The 25,000-nt window shown below is 34.4% G+C and overlaps 1 protein-coding gene across 3 annotated transcripts in view; it reads left to right on the forward strand.

Annotated features, from left to right (window-relative positions):
* Nucleotides 1-11,714: 11,714 nt before the first annotated feature.
* The window catches only part of LOC144970949 (acetylcholine receptor subunit alpha-like), a 36,302-nt gene continuing 23,016 nt past the window's right edge, over nt 11,715-25,000 (forward strand). The window contains exon 1 of one of the 3 annotated variants that reach the window (XM_078911155.1): nt 11,715-11,838. In XM_078911155.1, coding sequence (XP_078767281.1) covers nt 11,760-11,838 — 79 coding nt within the window. In that variant the 5' untranslated portion in view covers nt 11,715-11,759. Of the gene's footprint in view, nt 11,839-21,442; nt 21,486-25,000 lie in introns of those variants that run through there. The other 2 variants (XM_078911156.1, XM_078911157.1) reach the window with 2 other exon arrangements.

The raw sequence follows: 25,000 nt of genomic DNA on the forward strand, positions 1-25,000 counted from the left end.
TACTTTACAGAAAATTACTGCTGTCAGCAAAAATATGAGTGATGCAGCTTTATTTACCTCTATTTTCAGGAGCATCAGTGAGCAATGTCCACTAAACGTGCTCAAAGCGCTTTACAAGGGGTCCCTGGCCAACAGCAACACTTAACATGTAGGCCTGTTAGGCGATATTATAATTTTTTCGGACAGAGACAACGCTGTTAACGGCCAGGTACTCATTTTTCACCTGATTGCGGTGAGAGAATGTAAGTAAAGAGCCTTTTCCAGGGATTCAACTATGCGCCGAGCGAGGCTCGAACCCAGGACCTTCCGATCCGAAAGCGAGTGTCATGCCACAAGACCACAGTCGCACTAACTAATAAATAGCAATCCAAAGTGGTTGCCCTAATGGCTTTGGCCATCCCGGACACACACAAGTGACGACAAAGTTTAGGCTCTATTGTAAGCACTAACTAATCGTAAAAAGTAATAAACAAAAAATGAATATAACGGCTTGAAAGAAAGAACAAAATACAAAACACGGAACGTTTCGGGTTCAAAACCCTTCTTCAGTTAACAACAACAATAACAAAAAAAACCAACCCCCCCCCCCCCCCCAAACAAAAAACAAAAAACAAAAACAAAAAACAAACAAACAATAAAAACATAAATACATTACTAAAAAAGTTTTAGTAGATAGTCAATTTGGCTATAACATCATTTATATAGTATATAAACAGTATGTGGTTCTTTTTGGTATTGTTTAGTATTTAAAGGTTTTAAACAGAATATAATATGTCATTTCAGCGCCAATCTAAATAGCTAACTTCGCACAAGTGTTAATCTGACGAATACAAACATTACATCTTTGTTGTATCAGTCTAAACTATTAAAGAAAAAAAAAGAAAGAAAGTAAAATAAAAGAAAACAAAACACAAACAATTACCTAACTAATTACAGCCAATTGAATCAAATGCACACACAAAAAAAATAGAAAATAATAATTATAATAAGTCAAAAACAAAAACAAGGCCAAACAATAAATACATTAAAAATAAACAAGAAAAAAACAAACAAAACAAAATAATATAAAAAAACGAAACAAAAAGAAAACAAAGAAAAACGAAAATAAAAGACCCCCCCCCCCCTCCCCCCAGACGTGTGCATCGAGAGCATATTTATGATATCCGAGGCCTAAAATTAATGACCACATTCCTTTATACAGTTTACGATAACGTCCATTAGATCGATGGTGAGTTGTTTGCCCTTGACATCTCAAATATTTGGGTATTATCGCCACTATGAGCTAGTACATTTGCTAAAACGAAGCACATACGCCTACCCGTTATTCATGGAATACAGTGTTAATGTAACTTTTGTGTACAAAGTGTGAAGAAAATCTTCGACAATCTGGACCACAATTCCACCATAATGGATTGCATGATAATGATTTTATAATAATAATAATAATAATAATAATAATAATAATAATAATAATAATAATAATAATAATAATAATAATAATAATAATAACAATAATAATAATAATAATAATAATAATAATAATAATAATAATAATAATAATAATAATAATAATAATAATAATAATAATAATCATAATTGAGCTTTTATATAGAGCAATATCCACTAAAGGTGCTCAAAGCGCTTTACAAATTTTATTCGACGGAGTAAAGCTATGATGTAGTAGATATTATACAAGGCATGTCGCTTTTATTCGGAACACTACCTTGTTTCATTCTTTATACTTTATTGAAATTGATATATTACATCATATCGTTGGTTAAATGCAATTTGGAGTAATTCCTTTAATTGGGGTATGTGATCTAGTGGAAAAGGCTCTTTACTCACATTCTCTCAGTATACTTTGGTGTAAAACGAGTAGCTGGCCGTTAACAGCGGTGTCTCCGTCGGAAGAAAATGTAATACTGCCTGATAGGCGACGTGTCTCGTTCTCCATGTCAAGTATTGCTAATTACTATGGACCCCTTATAAAGCTCTTGAGCACGTTTAGTAGGTATATAAAATCACAAGTGAAACAAAACAAAACAAAGCAAAACAAGTAATAAGAATAATTATAAATATTAACCAATCAATGTATACATTTTATAACATTAAATAATGTTGACAATATTGTGCATTTTCTTTTCAGTCAAAAAGAAATCTTAAATTCTGTATCTCTTGATCAAATTTTGAAATAGATTAAGATAACATACATTCAAAAGTCTTCGTGGGTGACTCAACGGTGAGGTGTCTCGAGTTTTAACAAGATTGAGCGACGTAGAGCGTAGTATTTTATGGGATATAACAATGATTGTAAAACCCCGGGTTGTATACCTCGGTAATTCATTAAAATTTCATACACAGGATTCAACAGGACTCGTATTCAAGGTAATACTTGAAGGGTAATCTAAAAATACCAAAACATAAAGGCCGTATTGTCAACGTGTTATTGTTTATCTATGGTTTTTGATCAAAATAAATGACGAATACATAATGACCATCAATGGCAATAGTAAAAATAGAAGATGACCAATAAAGAAGGATGACAATGATACAGAAAAAAACCCCACAAAAATCTTCTGAATTTTCAAGTTATATTGATTTTTTGAATTCGTCATTTGCAATTTCCAGCTATGTGATATACTTCGATATTTTAGTCCATGACCCCCTTGGGCGATGCAACTACTCTTGAAACGTATACAAAAGAGATCCTGAATGTTGAGTCACTCCAGAAACTGAAGAGCGCACATTGCTAAGATTCCTTATTCTTCTGTAGTTCAAAAAATGGGGTCCTTCGATGACGATTTTTAAAAGATTGAATGAAAGATACTAAGATGCCAACAGACGGTCTCTTTTCGTTCCAATTTATTATACTTTAATTCTCATCAGTGTTATAGGATTTTTTCGATGAGTCTGGATGTTCACTCTTGTTGTGTTACCTCTCTATCTAAATCCGTTTTTTCCATTCCACGAGCTTTCTGCCTATGTTCTGGATTAAACAAACTTGGTTTTGCCTGAACTGTGGCTTCGCTGCTTAGCTAAGAGGTAATCAACCAAAATTTGTCTGTCTTGTGTAAGAACATGTTCAAGTCTTACTCAGATATCGGCATAAAACCAAGCTTAGAGATATAGTCAAATGACAGAAAAAATATATATCAATAAATGAAACCCATAACAGGGAGATGATTTGCAAAGGAAAAGTGAGATTTTCATCCATGCAAATGTGTGTTTACTTTTTTGGATGGAAATGCCATTTTCCCTTGTATATCATCTCCCTGAAATGTGTTTCACTTTTGTATTATTTATCATTTGAGTGTATCTTTCTTGTCGTGAATACTGTGCTGTGTGAGACTTAGGTGTTCTCAGACTAGACTAGACTCATAGGTTAACATCCACTTCTGTTCTCCATTAGAAAACTAATTTCCGAGCCTTAGATTTTGCTGTGTGCTTTTAAATGTATATAAAATCTTGTTTCATATCATTTCAGCCATTCCATCATCTTCCTTTTAATTAGGGGTGAAATTAACAAAAAGTGTTAGAGGCATCCTAAAATCTCTCAAAACAAACAAAACTAAATGTTCTTTATGCTCAATGACTACTCCTACTCCGCCGTGAATAACCAAGTATCAAACGCATTTCCTCTTTCGACATTGTTGCCCTGGTAGATAACAGGATTGCATAAATAACTGTTGAAAAGAATACTTTTTGGCGTGTAAATGAGAGTTCTCCACAATGGATCCATTGACCTTTTGACCTGCCCATTCATTCACACCCGTATTCCTCGTCTAAATAAGTCAAGGGGATCTATTCATATTCATCAATTGTTCATTTCATTGTTATGTTTATTATTTCGTGATAACATTGAATATTCAACATTTAATGCCAGAAAAAATAATGCGTTTGGCGAATAGGGCAGGCGTCCCGGAAATATTGACATTCTAGTGTAACAATAGAAATGAGGAAATCTGTGATAGAATAGAATTCAATTTGTATGTAAACGATGACCATGTATTCGGGAGATCAGGAAGAAATAAATGCTATGACACACCACGATAACAGGATTAGTATTACTATCAAATGCTATACATTCACATGTATAAAAGTTGACAATAATACAATTTACCAAAACTAAGTAAATAAATAAATGAAAAAAGTACACTTCCTTTCCCCCTAAACCCGCCATTACAAAAATAATCTAGATTGGTATAAATATGAGCATAACCCATTAACGCTTTTATACATTATTGTCCAATTGATTAATTCATATAGAACAACATTCATTGTGATGGTGTCAATATGGTAGACAGATATATTCCAGTTACCTACAGCATATGGAAGAGAATTCAACAATAACTGTTTGAAAAACAAAAACAAATAAAGGATAAAAACCAAAACTGGTGTTTAGGGAGACTTCTCTTTATAGTTGTTCTTAATAAATGACCGGAATAGCATATTCTGTCAACAGCGCTGCAAAGTGAGAAATAATGGCTAAATTTCTTGCTCTGAGAAAGAACGAGAGGCAGACACCGGGCTTCGCGGATGGGAAGCTCAATCTCGTATCCAACCTGCCATTTCGTTCTCCCCTTCCCTATCCCTTGAGCTTGAGCTTCAGCGTTTATATAGCGCAATATCCACTTAATGTGCTCAAAGCGCTTTACAAGTTGTCCCTAACCAACAACAACATTTAACATGTAGAATGAGACATGACGCCTGTTAGGCGATAAGACATTTCTCTTTTCGATAGAGAAAACGCTGTTAACGGTCAGGTACTGATTTTACACCTGAGTACGGTGAGAGAATGTGAGTAAAGAGCCTTTTCCAAGGACTCAACTATGCGCCGAGCGAGGCTCGAACCCAGGACCTTCCGATCCGAAAGGAGTGTCATACCACTAGACCACATACCCTCCTTGGAGCAGTCACTCTTTTGTCGCCAAAAGACCACAAGGGGAGAATCATCTTGATAAACACGATTCTCAATAAAAAAAACTATAATATTCTGATATCACACTTTAAGATACTGCTGTCTAGAAATTCCATAAAGGACTATAGATGATCCGTCAACTAAATGTCCATCGGATGCCAAAATAGATAATCCATGGCATACAGGGGATTCAACTAGGGGTTAACAAACCTGCCTTATAGAGAGAAAAAAATATTTCTGCAGCTTAAGAAAATGGTATTAATTAAAATTGGGACATTTTCCTGCAATCCAATTATTTTACCACCAGGAGCCACCGCCCCCCCCCCCAAAAAAAAACAACAAAAAATCCCAAAATAACAAACAAACAAAAAACCGGAAAAAAAAACTAACAAAAGCCGCGACTACTCTAAAACCCTAAAAAAAAAAATTCATGATCCGAATTTAGTTTCAGTAAATGCCGATATGTTACTCCAGCTCCCTCCTTTTTTGTTTCAATTAACGGTGAAAAAAGCTTAATCATTCAATTCAAATGACGGAAAATAAATATATAAATAAATGAATGACGCAATAGCCACAGGTTACTATTAGTTTCAGCAGAGTTTGTCAATAAATGAGGACAAAACAACGGGGAAATGGCGGAATGCAGCCACGACTCAATCAATCTATGTAAATCAATTATTGAACGTTTAAACACTGTACTGAGTAAATGTCAGTTTGATATTAGAATCATTGCCATGATTAATGGCTTTTGGCATATTAATTATTCATAACATTTCATTAGTATGACGTCATTCAATTGCTTCATCATCATCACCATCATAATCATCATCATCATCATCATCATCATCATCTCTCTCTCTCTCTCTCTCTCTCTCCCTCTCTCTCTCTCTCACCACCTACCATACCACCTCTTCCATTCTCCCCTTCGTTTACTTTCTCTCACATTGCAACACTACTATTATGGGATAAATATAAATTGACATTAATTTATTATTGCGAAAACCAAATTTGGATTCCCCCAAAACATCCCTTTTGTTTCTTGCATAACGTATCAAAAGAAACATTTAGTTAACATCTTATTATATCATTTATATATAAATGGTATTGTGCAGCTTTGTGGTCAAGTGGTATGATACTCGCCTTCGGATTGGAAAGTCCTGTATTCGAGTTCCGCTCTGAGCAGTGCATAGTTGAATCTTTGGAAAGGGTACTCTACTCACATTCTCTCACCGTAATCAGGGGAAAATGAGTACCTGGCCATTACCAACGTTGTCTCTGTCGGAAAAAAAATGTATTATCGCCTAAAATGCGTCATGTCTTGGCCTACATAGTTAGTGTTGTTGTTGGCTAGGGGTCCTTTGTAAAGAGCTTTAAGTACGTTTAGTGGATATTGGGAAATATAAAAAGCTCAAGTTTTTAATAAATAGAAAGCAAAACTGTGCCTCAATGTTGACGTTGCAAAATGTTTATTTTAAGAGTAACAACTTATGACTCAGTTTATGAACTCATAGATAATTTGTATGGTGATGATCAGGACCAATATTGTCACTCTATTCTCATGGATAATGATTTCTGATTACCATGTCGACGAAAGGGACGACAACGACGATGATGAGCCTGACAACGATATGTTGACAATGACGATGGCTTTTGATAATATACTGATCATATATCACAATTCAAACACTCACTCAGCCAGAACGATTTGCATTTATTGCACCAGCAATAGGAATGTCATTATTTATGAGAATTCCAACCACTTGGTAAATACAATTAATGGATATAACAACTAGTTTAATATTTCAATGAGATTGATTCAGACTTTTCGTATTAGAGGTTGTAGAGTGTTCCCATCAGTAAAGTAACTCTTCAAATCCTGGATATGTACTTTGGATTTAACCAAATTTCTGTAACAAAACAGATAATAATGAATAGCAATTGATGGTTCGAGTGTTGCTAAGTATTAACCAATCAGATCTTACCTGTCCTTTAGTCCGTTCGCCTCCTCGACTATATTTTTTTACAGTCATCGAGGAGGACTGGCAAACATTACTTCACTTTTTAGTTACCCATAGTACATGCCAAACAGAAAAAAATAGGTCAGTCGCACAGTTAGTGAATTATTACAATGTTTTGACACACTTATGAAGGAATTGCATAGCAACATCTGACGACACTTTGCATTTCTTTCAATCGTTTGTGTTAAAATTGTGAGTGATGAAGGTCTGATTAACAAACATAATTACAGACTTGATTCAACATAGTTGTAGACAATATATTGCGTTGGTTTTGAGAGTATAATTCCATTACATCACTGAACCCCCAACAATTTGGGTTATCAGACCTGCAAATAAGTTCACCTGGCTCAGTATATACCGATAACAAATAAATACAGTGGTCTCCGTTTATAAGCACTCCTGCTACAATCACGACACGGGTATAAACACGCTCGGTGAGCCTTAGAGAATTTTTACAATATTTATTTTCCAATTTATAAGCATGCTCATCGAAAAGGACTCCATTTACATGCGCACTCAATTTTGTGACTTTTACTTTAATAGTAAAAAAAAAAAAAAAGAAAAGAAAAATGAATAATAACTTAACAGAAAAAAAAAGAATATTTTTAATACAAAATATTGACAAAGAGGGTTAGATAACAGAAACCATCAAAATGCTCTGGGAGTAATGTATGATTCACACTTCACCATGCCATCATTACCTCCCTTGAGCAAAACAATTAACACTTCAGTGGTAAAGCAAACAATGCACGTTTGTCGTAAAATATTAAGTGATATCAAAAGGCAAACTCGGCAGGGGGGTAAGGGATGGGCATGTTATCATTCTCCATGTTATCCACTTGTTGTGACGTTGACACGGTGCTGGAAGCAGGGTAATTGAAGGGAGGGCTCACAATGTCACCAGATTTGGTCATAATTAGTTATCTATCAATTTGATGACCATAGTATGTTTACATGGGTGATGTAAGTGTTGCTGCTCGAAGCTCGAAGAAATAAATAAAAAGGTGAAATTGAATGTAAGCTTCAATTTAATTACCATAACAGAAAAAATGGACGTTTCTGGTTCCCCCTTTATAAACAAAACAGGATGAATGAACCAGCACAGATGAATGATATAATGTGACAGCATGTTAACAGCAGATATTAAGTGTGCTTACGATATTAAAAAATCAAGAGAACGTTAGCACCTGAGCGCTTGATCTGTGTTTGTGATACGGACATGGACTGTGACCACCAACCCCCAGGTGTTAAACAAGCAATTAAAATTATCAGACCTTATCTTCAATTTAATGGCCGTGAACATAGTCGGGACCGGTTCACAGAAATAGAGGATGACATATAACATGCGTATCCAATCCAAAGTCAAACAATCACAAGCTTCTTTACCCCTCGTCCTATTCTATACCTACGGCGCAACGCTGTCGTAAATATCTCAATTATCTATGTAATAAACCTATCTATCTGTCTAGCTATCTATCTACCTACCTACCTACCTACCTACCCATCTATCTGCGTATCAATCTATCTTGCCCAACCATAACCCTCTATTTGATATATTATTGCTTCCATGTCTCAGCACATGAAACTATTTATTGCCTTACATTAATGTACCCTGAGGAGTAAAGTGGCTGGTGTGAGCGGATGTGAGTGAGTGCAGATACCAAATTCGTTGGACAGAGTCGATGCGGGGGCCCTTTTGTTCGCGGAGTTAGTAGTGAAAAGGCCATTTATATTATAGCTACAGAGGCATAATTTTGGAAGACATAAGTAATAATGGGGCCCACTCGTCTGGGCGGACTGATATGGAGGCAACATTTCGTGCAGAGCACTTTTGAGATAATAGTTGCACTAAACGAGAGTTTTGCAGAGTTTGACTCGCAGGGCGCAGAAGCCTGTTCATCGACGGGAATGATACAAGGGTAGGGGAAAGGGTGCAGCTGGAGTAATCTACGGGTAAATTTGTTATATAAGACGTAAATGGAAAGATCAATTTCTTGCACAGTAACAGCTACAGTAACCCGATTATTAGACGAAACTTATGCAGGCAGAGTGAGGACCGCTTACTAATCGGAACTGGAGCAAATGCCATATTATCGGTGAACGGAACTGCTGTAGAAAGTACTTTGCTGCATGGTATTAGTGTCAATCCACGTCGTTATATATAACAAAAAATATAGAAGATCGGTACTCAATTTAAAAAAAATGATTATACGCTTTCTTTTTTAAATATAGAATTGTATTGACCTGATAGCGAAGTACCCTACCGAGATTATAAGTGTTTGCGCGAGGTCAACAATTCCTGATTTAAGTCAAAAATGGTAATTTTATACCTAAAACTCAAATAGTAATATAAATTGACGGAGTTAAATGTTACTTTAAGGGTTCAGCGTTGCTCAGCGGTACGGTTTTTGCTTCGTACCCGAAAGGTACCGAGTTCGATCACCCGCCGCTGCGCTATGTGGCCTTGAGCAAGTTACTTCGCCCTAGCTCAATTTTCGGCGCTACCCTGCGGCTCACGCCTGGGTTATTCCAGTCTTACCTTGGAATAGACCCTAGAGAATAATTTCCATTATGGGATGAATAAAGGGAACTTTTTTTTACTATTTACCTTAGAATTGATTTTTTTTTCATTTTTGAATAAAAACAAGGCAAATGAAATACGAGTTAGTGGAATCTGTCAATTTGTTGTTGTTGAAGTTAATAACATCAATAATGGATTTTTGAATGTGGAAAAGACAAAATATAATGAATACAATTGGCTTGCTTTCCTCTTTATGGAAAAATGTGTAGAACGTATATTTGTTAAAGAACTGAAATAACTAAAATAAAAAAATTCTGGATTGTGGAATATATGGATACTATTTTGATTTAAATTCAGATTAATATTTTAAAAAAGAATAATTGATAATAAAAATTAAAGTACTTTTATTCATTCCCATGAGGAAATTTGTCTTTAGTGTCTATTCCCGGGCTCATAAATAAACATCTTCAAAAATGTCAATTTTAAAAGGGGAATAATTAAATTTAAGTTCTGACTTTTATAGATTTTCATCAAGTCATTGGTATACATTTTTATTTAAAAATAGTTGTGTACCTTTATTTATTTGCTAGTAATTAGTGATATGAAAATCAAATGACTGACGTAATATTAAACTCTGACATAAGATAACTGATATTTTATGGATCTCAAAAAGCTCCTTTCTAGGTCACGGCTCAGGTGTCATTTTCTGTACTTCGTCATCAATCGTGCAGGCATAAATCTTTATAGGAGCCGTATTTTAATTGACAGAAACACGAAATTAGGTGTCATTTTAATCAAGAAACTATCGCATAGTTAGTGCGGCTATGTTGTCTTGTGGTATGAAAATCGCTTTCGGATCGGAAGGTCCTGGGTTTGACCCTTGCGCTCGGCTCATAGTCGAGTCCCTGGAAAAGGCTCTTTACTTACATTCTCTCACCGTACTCAGGTGTAAAATGAGTGCCTGACCGTTAACAGCGTTATCTCTGTCCGAAAAAAAAAGTGTACTATTACCTAACTGGCGTCAAGTCTCGTCCTTAATGTTTAGTGTTGCTGCTGGTCAGTGACCTCTTGTAAAGCGCTTTGAGCACATTTAGTGGATATTGCTCTATATAAAAGCTAAATTTTCCCCCTCGTCAGTGCCATTTTATAACCAGAAAATAGCTAGACAGATTGTTTTTCTAATTATGAATTTGCCCCAATTGAGAGATTTATTATTCTAAAAATCATGGTCAAAGCCGTATCTCCAGAGCAAGATGAACGCATGTCTGAAAATATTACATCTGACTATTATCACTCTAGTTTAAAAAAAAAGAAAAAGAAATTTATCAAAGTTATGATCAAATAAGGACGCCATATAGGAAACAATTGCCAGAATGTATAAATGCTAAATACAAGTACTTTCATGGCAATATGCATTTTGAACAAAATGCAGCGACAGAAATGAAAGGTTGGATCAAAAATAAATACTAATCTCATTAAAGAAGTACATAAGATGGTCTCTCAAATTAAAGATTACAAATTTTCCAACCATTGGATCGGTTGACAGTAAAATTGACATTTAAAACGAAACATTAGAATTGTTGTATCACTGAACAATTTACAGTGGAAGTTTATATATCAGAATTTTTTTTACTCTTTGAAATTGGTCTGCTTTACGTTGAGATATCACATCTAGTCAAGCCTTTGGCGTATATGAAAATCTAGCTTTTGGATCAAAAGGTCTCGGATCGAATCCGTATGGATAAATTGATTGTCTGTTTGGTGACTTCAGAGTTATAATTGTTAAGACGATAAATTTCAATCGAATACGGACCTTGAAATGAAAGTGATATAATATATATATATATATATATATATATATATATATATATATATATATATATATATATATATATGTGTGTGTGTGTGTGTGTATATCGTAGAAGTAGGAACTGAGCTTTTAAAAATTGATTTATTTTTCCAATGGATAATTTGTCAGGATGTTGTTAACAGAGAAAACCAAACTAACTCAAGTAAATAGCCGCAGTAGATAAGCAATAGATGCTAAGTTTCTTGCGAGAGAACAAGAAAGCAAGGTTAAAAAAAATACCGTGATTAACCCCGGGTCCACCGGGTGTCACTGCAATGCTTAATCCTCTCGACCCCACCGCGCAACCCCTAAATCTAAAATGAGTGTCAAACCACGATTATAATCAATTTTCCACTTGCCGGAATTTTGTTAGCGATCGTGTAAAGGAGGAGTGGTGGTGAGAATTGTTACCATTGAGACGGACCACTCACCTACTCGCCAGGTCCTATATATATGCAGTGGCGAACCATTCATACGTGCACGCGAGGTTTGGATTCTGCTTCTAATGTTTGGATACCGTTAATCAATTCAGGTGAGTCGATTCAAAAGTTTTAGAGATAATTTTCCAGTCGTTTTGTGTTTTTTTAATTGCAGGTCCGTAATATCTGCTTTTGATGTGATTTTTTTTTAGAAAAGGCTCTGTTTTTCGTCGACGTAAGCTTTAATATAATTGATATGGTATTTTAAGCAAGATTTAGATTTAAGTTTGAAATATTCGTTCTAATCACATAATTTGCAGTTTTTGTATCACTACTCAAATGACAATATGAAAATATCTATTAATCTATTAAGATATAGACTGGCACAGAAGCTTAAAAAATACAAAGATAAAACTGATATCATAAAATGAAAAAAATAGGCAGTAATACAAAATAAGTAGTCATGGTTGATGTCAAACATTGTTTGTCATTACTTTTAGCCAACCACATACACTTGGTCTTTGCCAATACAACTTGAAAACATTTGATTGGTTTATCAATTGTTATCAGAAGTTTATTTGCGGCTATGTGGTCTAGTGGTATGACACTCGCTTTTGGATCAGAAGGTCCTGAGTTCGAACCTAGCTCGGCGCATAGTTGAGTCCTTGTAAAAGCCTCTTTACTCATATTCTCTCACCGTACTCAGGTGTAAAATGAGTACCTGGCCGTCAACAGTCTTGTCTCTGTTGAAAAACTTGTAATATTGCCTAACAGGCGTCATGTCTTGTTCTACATGTTACCTCTTGATATTGGTCGGGGACCCTTTGTAAAGCGCTTTGAGCACGTTTAGTGGATAGTGCGCTCTACAAAGCTCAAGTTAAAAAAATTTAATCCGTCTCACAGGACCTTTAATCTTATACATCCCTGCATGCCAAATTATGTAAGTTTAAAATATTTTTGAATTATATAAATCAATATTTATTTATAATCAACTCTTATATTTAATTTCAAAGGAGTCTTTTAGAATAAGTAACAACTGTTTGCTACTGCCAGCTAATTTTCGCTATATTGAATAGATCCAGTAACCAAATCATATCTGGATCGACAGAATGGTCAGAAAAAATTTGACCCAGCCTGGGATTAAATCGATCCCTCTTTGAGATTAATTATTAAGCTATTCCGACCGTCAATTATTTTATCTTTAGAAACTAATATCATCTGTTATTCATAAGATACAGTTTAGTCAACGCTCAGCACTTGTCGCTGACAACACTGTTCAATAAGAACTACTGCACAAAGTAAATATTATAACAGCTTTAAAAAAAAAATAAACATTGAACATTTTGGGCTCAAAACCCTTCTTCAGCCCAAAAATAAAAACAATTAAAAAACCCCAGTCAAAATGGTAATACTTCACATAAGGTCCAGAAAGTCTGTAATTAATTCGGTAGCAAATTGCTCTGCTACCATAAGCTCCACCAATTTGATAGAAAAATAAAACAAACCTAAAGTATAAAAACTATAAACATATTTTTTTAAAAATCATGCGACAACGAAACAAAGCAAAACAAAAGAAAAGATGAAATAAACAAAATACCCTCCCCTCAAATAAAAAAATAAACAAAACCCAAAAACAACCCCCCCCCCCCCCACAACTTAAACAACATAATCTCATTTATGAAAACCAATGTATTCCTTATCAAGCTATGAGTAAGCCACATGTATGTGTCTTTTGTCCCGAAATATAAACAAACTTCCTTACTGGACCGGGATGTGAATAGACGAAAATCAACAATTGTACATTGCAGTTAAATGCCAAACTGATATCAGTCACTATGAAAATCATTTACGCTGCGACAGAAATAGGAATAAACTATGACACCATAGGTCATTAGCGCCCTAGAGACTTTATTCACTATGGCGCAATACATAACGTTGCTTACAATCTCTGTGATCAGATGTGTTGTAAAATAGTAATGAAAATTAAATTATTTATAGAATGAATGAGGTTGACGTCACTTGGCTCTGTATTATTATTATATTATTTATTATTATTATTATTATTATTATTATTATTATTATTATTATTATTATTATTAATTATATAATAATAATAATAATAATAATAATAATAATAATAATAATAATAATAATAATAATAATAATAATAATAATAATAATAATAATAATAATATAATATATCTTTATTGTCCCCAAAAAAGTGGCAATTTGTCATTTGGTTACACTTTATAACAATACAATATTGACATAGACACACTCACACATATGCACACTAGTAACATAGTAGTTTAAAAAAAAAAAGAAAAAGACCGCCTATGGGTGATTAGTTCTTTCTAAATTCTCTCTAAAATAACATTACAAAAGTTTGAGGTTTCTAAAAAAATTGTGTGGTGAGTATTTTATTTAAATCCGTATCATCAAGTAATTAAAAGCTGTTTTTGAGAATGTGTTTAGAGTGGTCGTTTGAAACTATGTTGCTGCTTTTAGTTGATTATAGTTTGCCAGAAATGAAAGTGATCATTTCTCACCACAATAATTGATCTAACAACAAGTCACATTGCATATAGAGTTTTAATATGATTGATACACATGTTTACTTTCGATTTCTCAAACGGAATGGGAATACAGATGGACCGCTTACTGTCAACATTTAGTTGAGAAATACACACTTTTTAAGACCTTTGTCAATATTTCATTCATCTAATCCTTTACATTCCTTGAGGAACATAGGGCTTCAACAGTACATCCTCTAGAGCTCAGGTGGTCGCTGGTTCGGATAAGTAACAGTACATCCCCACCGTATTCTGTACTTTATCTTCTTCTTCATCTCTCCCCATGACAATCCAGCCAACTTCATCTCTTCCTCACAAGACCTCCATGTTTTCTTTGGCCTCCCAACCTTCTTTTTTCACTGACGGTTCCAGTCTACAGCCATAATGTCTGTTGTTGGTTTTCTGAAAGTGTGATACATCTATTTCCATTTTCTTGTTTTAGATTTGTTTGCTAATTTCCTTTTCAATCTTCAATGACTTGTATTTGCGAAAGGCCCGACGGGCCCGTCCCTGCAAATGTTCAATTATAATACAGTTCAATCAAAACAGGGAACAGTCACAGATTACTTTGACAATCTAGTGTATTCAAAGCTGTTTTGAACGTTTCCAAGCACTCAATGTTCGTTATGTCCGGTGGCAGGACATTCAAGTCATTTATTGTTTGTGGGAAAACGCTGTGTTTGTACGAGTATGTTCTTGTAGATGGTTGTATGTATTGTGATGTATTGTTATTATCTACGTGTAGCGTATCTATCTGATTTGATTTTTATATAGTTTGGGGTTATGGTGAGTCGTTGATGGTTTTGTGTAAGGTAACAATACGGGATACCTTGCGCAAGTTTTCCATTCAAGTGGCTGGAGGGGGGACGTGACACAACCCGGTTTACAAATCTTGCAGCTGCCCTTTGTACTATTTCAATCTTGTCCATGTCCTTGTCCATCTTTTAACCGTAAGTCATTATTACTGATTATCTCAGGCCATATGATACCGAGTATGTTTTGAAGACATCTGTTTGTGAAAGTTTGAAGTGTTTTTTACAAAGAGTATTGGTCTCTCTCTCCATGTTCCTGAGCCACACAGAAGGACTACTTTTATATAAGTGTTGTATATATATTCTGTATTTATTTTTCAGTGATAGATTCGTTGATTTCCATATAGGTTTGAGGGTGATCAATGCATATTGTTTTTTTCCTATTTTAGCCTCTATATGTACTCATCTGTTCCTCCAGATGTTGCAACGATGGTATCCAATGTGGAAAATTGTCTACGTCCTTCAAATTATTTCCATTTTCATTTACTGAGATGAGTGTTGGGTTTGTGTTTAATAATCTCATCACTTCTGTTTTCTTTGTGTTTATTCTTAAAACAGTCTGTGCTACTTCCTTGACAAGTCTGTCTGTTTTTTTTATTGTAAATGTTGATAGGATTATTATTATTATTATTATTATTTATTATTATTATTATTATTATTATTATTATTTATTATTATTATTATTATTATTATTATTATATATTATTATTATTATTATTTATTATTATTATTATTTTTACCATCATCATCATTATTATTATTATTATTATTATTATTATTATTATTTATTATTATTTATTATTATTATTTATTATTATTATTATATGGACAGAGAGGTCAGACAAAAATCTCAAATAAAAAATAAACAACAAGTCTCTTTTCCTTCCATTTTTAAAGATGTGCATTTTCAATTTGAACAAAATCTTGAATCATCAGTCGTAATTTACCTGTTGCCATTTTTGCAAGTTTAAAAAAATCATATCTTCTTTTTGAGTGAATGCTTTTGTTACCTGCTTCAGTCCCTTGATCAGTGACTAAGTAATAATTACACGAGTCCGCTCACACTGGACTGATATAATCTCAGTGTTCTGGTTTATTATTTTTTATGAAATGTATGATGTGGTCGCTCGTATAAATCAGTAAGCACTTTGAATTATTTTTTTTCCATGTGAGTTGTTCTCATCATAGAGTTTGGTAGGCATAACAAAGGGACATACTCAATTACAATCGCATTCCCCTTTAATGGAAAGATTAGGATGACTTTCAATCTGTCAAAAAGAGCTTGACTTACTTGACTTATTCCATTGAACTCTCTCTGGAGCCAATGACTTGAACCACAGATCTACATTTGGGATATCTAGTCTTGGGCTACATGTTCTTCTTGTCGCTGTCCAAGGAACGCCACCAGGTTATTTGTGGGCGGCCTCTTTTCCGTTTTCCTCGTAGGCTCCATTTGTGTGGCTATGTGGTATGTGGTATGACACTCGCTTTCGGATCGGAAGGCCATGGGTTCGAGCCTCGCTCAGGGCATGATCGAACCTTGAAAAAGGCTCTTTACTCAAAATTCTCTCACCGTGAATACCTGGCCGGTAACAGCGTTGTCTGTGTCCGAAAAAAAATGTGTAATATCGCCTATCAGGCGTCATGTCCCGTCCTAAATGTTACGTGTTGCTGTTGGCAAGAGACCCCTGAGCACGTTTAGTGGATATTGCGCTATATATAAAAGCTTAAAAAAGCTCATTCCAATGCTTTTTTCATGATGTTGCCATCTTCCTTCTCCAAATGTGCACAACCCATTTCCATTTCCTTGATTGCATTGAGGTTGCGATAAGCATGCGTTTACAATCTTCCCATAAAGTATCATTTGAGACCCTATCTTCCCACCTGGTATTCAGAATTTGTCGGAGACAAAAAGGGCTTAGGGTCTAAGATATTCTGTTAAGCTTCGGATGATCTGAATCTATTAATGTTTGTAATTAAAGCTCTCCAACTGAAACGACTAATGTAAAAAGTTTTATGTCATGAACTAATGTTCCTCACTGTTCCACTGACGTCGATAGCAGTGTGAATTTACACAATTGATTGGGACAATTCAATTAATATGCACACGTTTAATTATCGTGGTTTCTCACGAAATAAAGAAATAAAGAGGAATGTGGCAACAAGCACTTGAACAGGAAGTTAAAGGTCAACCTCGACTTCCGGCAATTGAAACGACTCCTCATAACTGATTCAGCATTAATATTTTTAAAAAATAAAACAATACCCACACTTCATTTCTCTCATTTGAAAGCAAACAGTCTAAGTCCATTCTCACATCTCAGGTCATTATCATGATGAACGCAATAACTTCCTTGCAGTGCATATGCCCCTGAACAAAAAATTGAAAATATATTGACAAAGACGAAACATGAACGTGGTTACACCATGCTCAACGCGCTTTACAGTGTCTAATCAATCATCATGAAACAAAATATCCACTTTATACAATATATTATGCCATTAATTTGTTATGCCACCTAAATACATTATGAATCTTACCAATGCCAATCAAAAGTTGTAGCCAAATATGCATTGGTCAAGTTGGCTAATATTATGAGTATCAAGTACCTTAACAGCATTAGTTGGAGGACCCCTGGTTAATGATTGAGATTTTAAAGCGTGAAAAACACAATACAGCTCCTCTCTCTCTCTCTCTCTCTCTCTCTCTCTCGCTCTCTCTCTCTCGCTCTCTCTCTCTCTCACTCTCTCTCTCTCTCTCTCTCTCTCTCTCTCTCCCTTCCGGCGCTCCCGTGACGAGTGAAATGTGTCTTGGAGTTATCCTCAATACTGTCAGATTCTGTTCAATGTAGGGTTCTGTGAACTGAAGCCAAATCACAATGCATTGTCCATTTAAAGCCGCTTTATGCAAAATAAACCACTAAGTCAAATAAAGATATGAACTAGTGTGTATGAAAACTAGATTATGCCCTTCCGGCATGACATCATAATATATCGTCGTCTGGGCATTCCACGAAGGAATATAGATAATTGATCAAACAAGATATCTGATGTCAACAGGAATCACCCATGTTGTCCAAGCGAGGCTTCATAATCTTGCCAAAGGGAAAAAAAGCTAAAGTGCCTGAAGCGTTGCTCGAACCCGGGACCTTCCGGTGCACAGTGGAATGCCTTAACTACTCGGCCACTTCTCCCCCCCCCCCCTTTCATGAAATGTGTATGAAAGGTAACAGACAAAGCAAGAAAGAAAAATATATAAGAAAAAACCCATTCCAAATAATCAGTCTACCTCGACTGGGAATCGAAACTCACACCTTCACTAAATCAAATGTGCAATTGAACGCAATGCGTTGTAAAAGTCATTTTTTTTTTGGAGTTCATTTAGGACAGAGAGGAGAAAAAAAAAGGATTAATGCATTCGCCAATGATGTAATTATTGATAATTCACTTTGTTGTTGTGGTAACTATGTGACAACATAGATTTCAGCATTACTATTACTATTATTATCACTTTCAACCCCGAGAAGTAGTAACGTCGATGATAATTAATTGAGTTTGGAACAATGCCTGAGTGTCATTCTTGTTATTGCTCTCTTGATGAAATGAATTAGGTCTTCATTTTAACAAAATAAACAATTTTAGAAACTGTATTTTTAAAGACATTCCGTCTCACCATTAAAAGCGTATGAAGCATTACAAACGCGAACGTTTCGTTCCATCCAATCTATCTAAAGTATTCTGAAAAAAAAACCCAAAACAAAACAAAAACAACTAGTTTTTAAAATTTTGTATAGAAAACTCATCCGTCAAATAGAAGTTCCAGGCTTGAGAGTTTTTGTTAAGATAAGGGTTATTTACATCGAGCTATGTTTTGAAGAACACAATATTTTAAAAACATGCTATTTTAACGTACGCACTATTGCACAGCCAATAAAAAAAAACCCCACAAAGACAGAGAAAATCAAATAAAGTCAAATAGCAATTGTATCTACGGCACGGTACAGTTCAATTTCAAATCAATTATAATATGTAGAATGAATTTTGAAAGAAAAGAAAAAAATACAAAACAGAAGACAAAATAAAAAATTTTAAAAAATGCTCTCTCCCCCCCCTCTCCCAATTAGACAAAAAAAGAAGAAGAAAGAAAACAAAAACAAACAAACAAACAAAACGAAAGCAAAAACAATAAACAAACAAAAAAAAAACAACAAAAAGCAAATAAAACCCCTAAAAACAAAACAAAACAAGAAAAACAAACCCCATCCAACTTGCTTGTTGTTTCGACAAGTTGTTAAGAATCAGCAGCGTGCTCTCATTTCATTGTTATTGAAGAGACCCTTTGTTCCGTAAAATGTAAACACAATTATTTAGCGTGATTAAAGCAGCTTTAAATCAAATATTAAAATAACGCCAATCAATGCCGCGCCATTCTAATCGCATTTTTCTTTGTTCTATTTAGGGCTCCGACATTAAATATTCTTTTGTTAGATTTGGAGATGAATTGATAAGTTTATTGAATTTTAGTGGGCTTTTCCCGTGTAGGAATAACGCGTTATACAATTGCTACTGTAATTAAACCTCCCGCCTCGACGCACTAACTAATTAAAAGCAAGAATTTATGTCGCCTGACCTATAAATATCTACCCTTCATCAATGCGAGTATGTCCGTTTAAGGGGCCCATTCAATGGATTTTTTAATGCAAATTACACGGTTTCACCATGGTCAATGCGTTTGACAATGCTTCATTTATTCCCCCAACTGGCCATATGGAAACCAGTCTCTATTTCACATTGTACAATTTATCTTTTGCTTTTTTATTATGGGTCCTAAATCATCCTTCACTGATGTCAGGTGCCCATTCCCAATCTAGTAGGGTGAGGTTAAAGTGTATTTCACAAAGATATACTGAACCAGATTATACATAAAAAGGCCAAGGCCGAAACGTCGTTTGTTTGTTTTGTGTTGTTCCCTTATTTATGAGTCACATTTTATCTTTCTCCATTTTTTGGACTCATTTTGGCACCTCTAGTTTTAAGCTTTGAAACGAACTATAATCTATTTTTCTAATTATGTATAGACATACATAAAAACATGACAATATGTTTCGCATATAATAAAGAAAACCCTCATAAATATCAACTTTTGTTTGGATACGACAGTTTTATGCTTCGAAACATTTTTTGAGCTCTGAGATGTGACAAGATTTGAATATTATCAAATGCCGACTTTAAAAAGTATATATTACAAAGGGAACAGAAAAGAAGAGAACATTTCACAGACAAATTATATTATAAAGATGCGAGCACAATGTAAATTCCACAATGTTAATGTCACAGGAAGCTGGCGGGCTTTATCAATGATTCAAGATTCGAAATGATGACATTTCATTGGCGTTCGGCATTCATCCCACTGTTTTGTTATCAATCGGAAATCGTGGTCTGGAATCACATCAGCGGATCACGCGGTGAGAAGGATGAGGCTTTATAAAAATTAATTCCCCGTGGGGATTTTTTTTTGTCTGTTGGGACATGCCAAAATAGTGCTGCTTATGGAGTCTTCAATAAATGAAATGCAAATTGGTATTTAGCACACTTTACATGAGTGCTGAAAGTGAACGAAATGCGCAGAAGACTTCTGCATATTGTGTGTTTGCACACAATCACACACACACACACACACACACACACATACTCTCTCTCTCTCTCTCTCTCTCTCTCTCTCTCTCTCTTTCTCTGTCTCTCTCTCTCTCTCTCGCCCTCAAAAACATTTACAAACACATTCTATGGATTAAAAAATCTTTTTAAATGGCTATTTAAATATAGTGAAAAAAAACAAACCAACTTTGGCGTCAAGTTGTAATAATAACTAACTCGATCTGTATATATATATATATATATATATATATAATATATATATATATATATATATATATATATATATATATTGAAGAAATGAAAGAACATTTCATGTATTAAATACTGTATAATTCATTTGAAAATGTCCCAATTTAAGCAAGATGTTGCTATTGATATTGTCTGAGAACATAATTATTATATCCTGAATTAATAGACATTTTTCAATTTCGAAAAAAATTAATGATTATATTTTTTCACTCTGTGACTGACGTTTTAAGGGGCAATCACTCTCCGTAGGCAAAAGTTTACAGAAGTATAACAAGTACGATTTTGTGCATATCGTTAAGAATTATACTTTCAAGAAAACATATTGGTGCTAATCCCCACAGGATGATGGGGTGGGGGTAGGCGGGAGGAGGTTAAACGGAGGTCGATAGATTACGTGCACATAATACAGATCTGAACGCAATTATGGATTTATGTCAACAATGGTGTTTTAAAGGACAATATTTTGCGGCGGTGAGTTGAGAGTATTTCCATCATAATAGGTTCATAACAAAATTGGTTTATAAGACATAAATATAGGTAACCTAATCGGATGACGAAATTTAGATGTAAAGTTAACATGATCAGATATATGACATTTCACTTTCTAGCTCTTTACGAATGATGAATTTATTATGATAAAAAATAGTACATAGCATTCGTATAGCACATACATTATGATCTATGCACTTCGAAAGTACAATTATGGCAATTTTAATTATATATATATATACACACACACACACACACACACTCTCTCTCTCTCTCTCTCTCTCTCTCTCTCTCTCTCTCACACAAACAAAGACTCAGATGTTCACTTGAAAGAAAACATTCTTAATTTTCAAAAATATGTTGACAAACACAATTCTCGTTATTTCTGCCTATAAATTGGTTTATTACCATCTAGTCTACCCCGATACAATTCCGTTTTGAGGCAAAGGGCCCTGTCTGTTTAAATCCTATGAAAAATTTAGTACTTACAAATAGCGTTGAACCTATACAAGTTAAGTTGGCTCGGGCGCAGGTTTTTATAATTAAATTTCGTCTAACCCACGATTTGAGAGCAATTTTACTAAATCAATTTTCTCTACATCTAATGTAGAATACGATTAAATGGAATATGCGTACGCCATATAACCTATCAGAGGTAACGATATGTGATTCATCTCTATAACCTGGTACTATGTCAGTGTGACTCATATTTCAATATGGAAATTAAAGTCAATATTATCAGAATGATGAAATTAGAGTCTTGTATATACTCTCCCCTTCTTCCTTCTTATCCTCCTTTTATTATTATTATTATTATTATTATTATTATTATTAATATTATTATTATTATTATTATTATTATTATTATTATTATTATTATTATTATTATTATTATTATATTATTATTATTATTATTATTATTATTATTATTATTATTATTATTATTATTATTATTATTATTATTATTATTTATTATTATTATTATTATTATTATTATTATTATTATTATTATTATTATTATTGTTATTATTATTAATTAACTAATAGTTCAGGCCATCTACTGAGGAAGAGGTTTTATCGATTTTAAAGAAATGTTCTAGAAAAACGTGCACTTTGGACCATATCCCATCCTGCTTGTGCTTCTGAAATTTTTGCCTTCCATAACTATCTTCGTCAACAAAAGTCGTCTGTATTCGGAGGTACCTACTATGCTGAAAACTGCCGTCGTGTGTCCACTACTCAAGAAATCGACCCTCGACAAAGACCAACTCAAGAACTATATTATACCTTTGTCAGTCTTACTTTATTGTCTAAATTATAGAAAAAGTGGTTGTAATTGTATTCGTGAACATCTACAAAATAATAAATTATATTCTAATTTCTAATCTGCCTACAGACCAGGTCAAACCACTGAAAGTTCACTTGTGCGTGTACAAAAATGAAATTATATTTAATCACTTGGTTAAGAAAAAGGGTGTTATTCTTGTACTTTTCGACCTCAGTGCCGTCTTTGCTAAGATTCATCAACAAATTCTTCTTGCCAGATCAAAAAGTGTATGTGGCATCTTTTGGCATTCCACAAGGATCAGTCTTAGGGCCTCTTTTATTCACAATGTACACTGCACCTCTGAATGATGTCATTAGCTCTTTTTCTGCTGATTTTCATTTTTACGCTGATGATACACAACTTTATTTTCCCATTGACTCGTGTGCTGAGCTCGAAGTTATTCGAAGTTTGGAGCCATGTGCCTTTACAACTGGATGACAATTAAAAAAATAAAAATTTAACAGTGACACAACTGACATACTATTGTTATAAAACAGATGTTCCATAAATGTAATATCGTCTTTCCATATTAAAAGTGTAGATTGTAAAATTACCATATCTTGAAAAAGTGTCGGAAATATTGGTTTTATTTTGACAGTAAAATTACAATGTAAACTCATATTTCTAAAATTATTCAAAATTGTAATTTTTGTTTAAAAAGAATTGTCAATGCTTGTTGTTGATACAACAAAATTATTATCTTCTCTTATACTTGGTAGAATAGATTATTGTAACGCTCTTTTGTCTGGTTGCCTTAAGTATTCCTCCGATAGACTGCAGAAAATACACAATAAGACAGCCAGACTTGTTACTCTTAAAATCCCGAAGGAGCACATTACTGTACTTTACATGACCTTCACTGACTCCCTGTTCACTACAGAATAGAGTACAGAATTCTTCTATACGCCTATAAATGTTTTATTAATGTGGGCCCTTTTTACTTACAAGACCCGATTGAATGATTATTGTGTGTGAGTAGAATTCAATATTGACTTTTAGGGGTCTGATTCGTCCCGACACAACACCGTTTTGATACGATGGGTCACATTTATTGCTGTAGTATCTGATTATCATAAAATGAATACCATTTAATCTTTATGCAGCATTACGGTATTGCAGGGATAAAATAAATAGTTAATATGACCTACATCCTGACGTCTGGAAATAATACCCACAGAACTAATATTGGACTGGGTATTTCCGTTGATCTTGTTGCAAGTACACTTTTTATTCAAATGAGGAAATCCCTAACATAATTATCACCGTTAATACTTCCGATTTAAGCGATGAGAGAAAGAGAACAAAGAAAAACTCAAAAAGAAAGAGAAAAAATGACATTTTCTTTCTCTCTCTCTCTCTCTCTCTCTCTCTCTCTCTCTCTCTCTCTCTCTCTCTCTCTCTCTCTCTCTCTCTGCCTCACACATACACACGTGCGCGTGCAAAAGAAATAATCCAACAATAATTTAGCAAACACCCCCCCCCCACTGCCCACCATAGAGTTGTACAAAATATTGGAAAATGACAAACGATGAAGGCAACACAACGTCACCACTATATTATCATCGTTATGCTTAGGGCAATGATGCCTCACTAAACTGCCGTGCTCTGAAAATGATGGATTTGAAATTTTGCTACAGTCGTGAAGTCTTGGGTTTGAGAGTTTTTGACAAGTTTGTTGACATTTTAATCCATAGATATTTGAAGGAAATGTATGATTTAAGGGAAAGGTGTGTTTTTTCAAAGCAGTACAGTAAAGCGTATCACCCGTTCGTCTTAATTCCAGAAATCGACAGGTTCTCTAGACATTAACAAAAAAATGAAATGAGTAGGAAATTAGTAGAAGACAATAGAGACTAAAAATTTCGCGGCGGCGATGGGAGATCGAACCCGCGGCCTTACTGGTACGACAACTCTACCTGGTCGGCCGGGGAGAGCGTGGCCCTACTGTTTGAGCTATCCACCATTCCAAAAGCCATGAACCAATTTGGATTTTAACGTGACACCCAGAATTCACATAGCTTTGGACTAAACAAAGTTTTACACCCATAAAAGGGTAAGATGTACATATACAACGAGGTCTAAGGATCATCTCAAACGAAATTCCCTCATCGTTTGAATGCAAAACGTTTTTGATTCATTTTGTATTTTCAAACTAATCATTGTAAAATGT

Source organism: Berghia stephanieae, chromosome 4, assembly GCF_034508935.2.
Source record: "Berghia stephanieae isolate SIO BIC M18660-M18661 chromosome 4, UCSD_Bste_1.3, whole genome shotgun sequence".
In the NCBI taxonomy this organism is placed as follows: domain Eukaryota; kingdom Metazoa; phylum Mollusca; class Gastropoda; order Nudibranchia; family Aeolidiidae; genus Berghia; species Berghia stephanieae.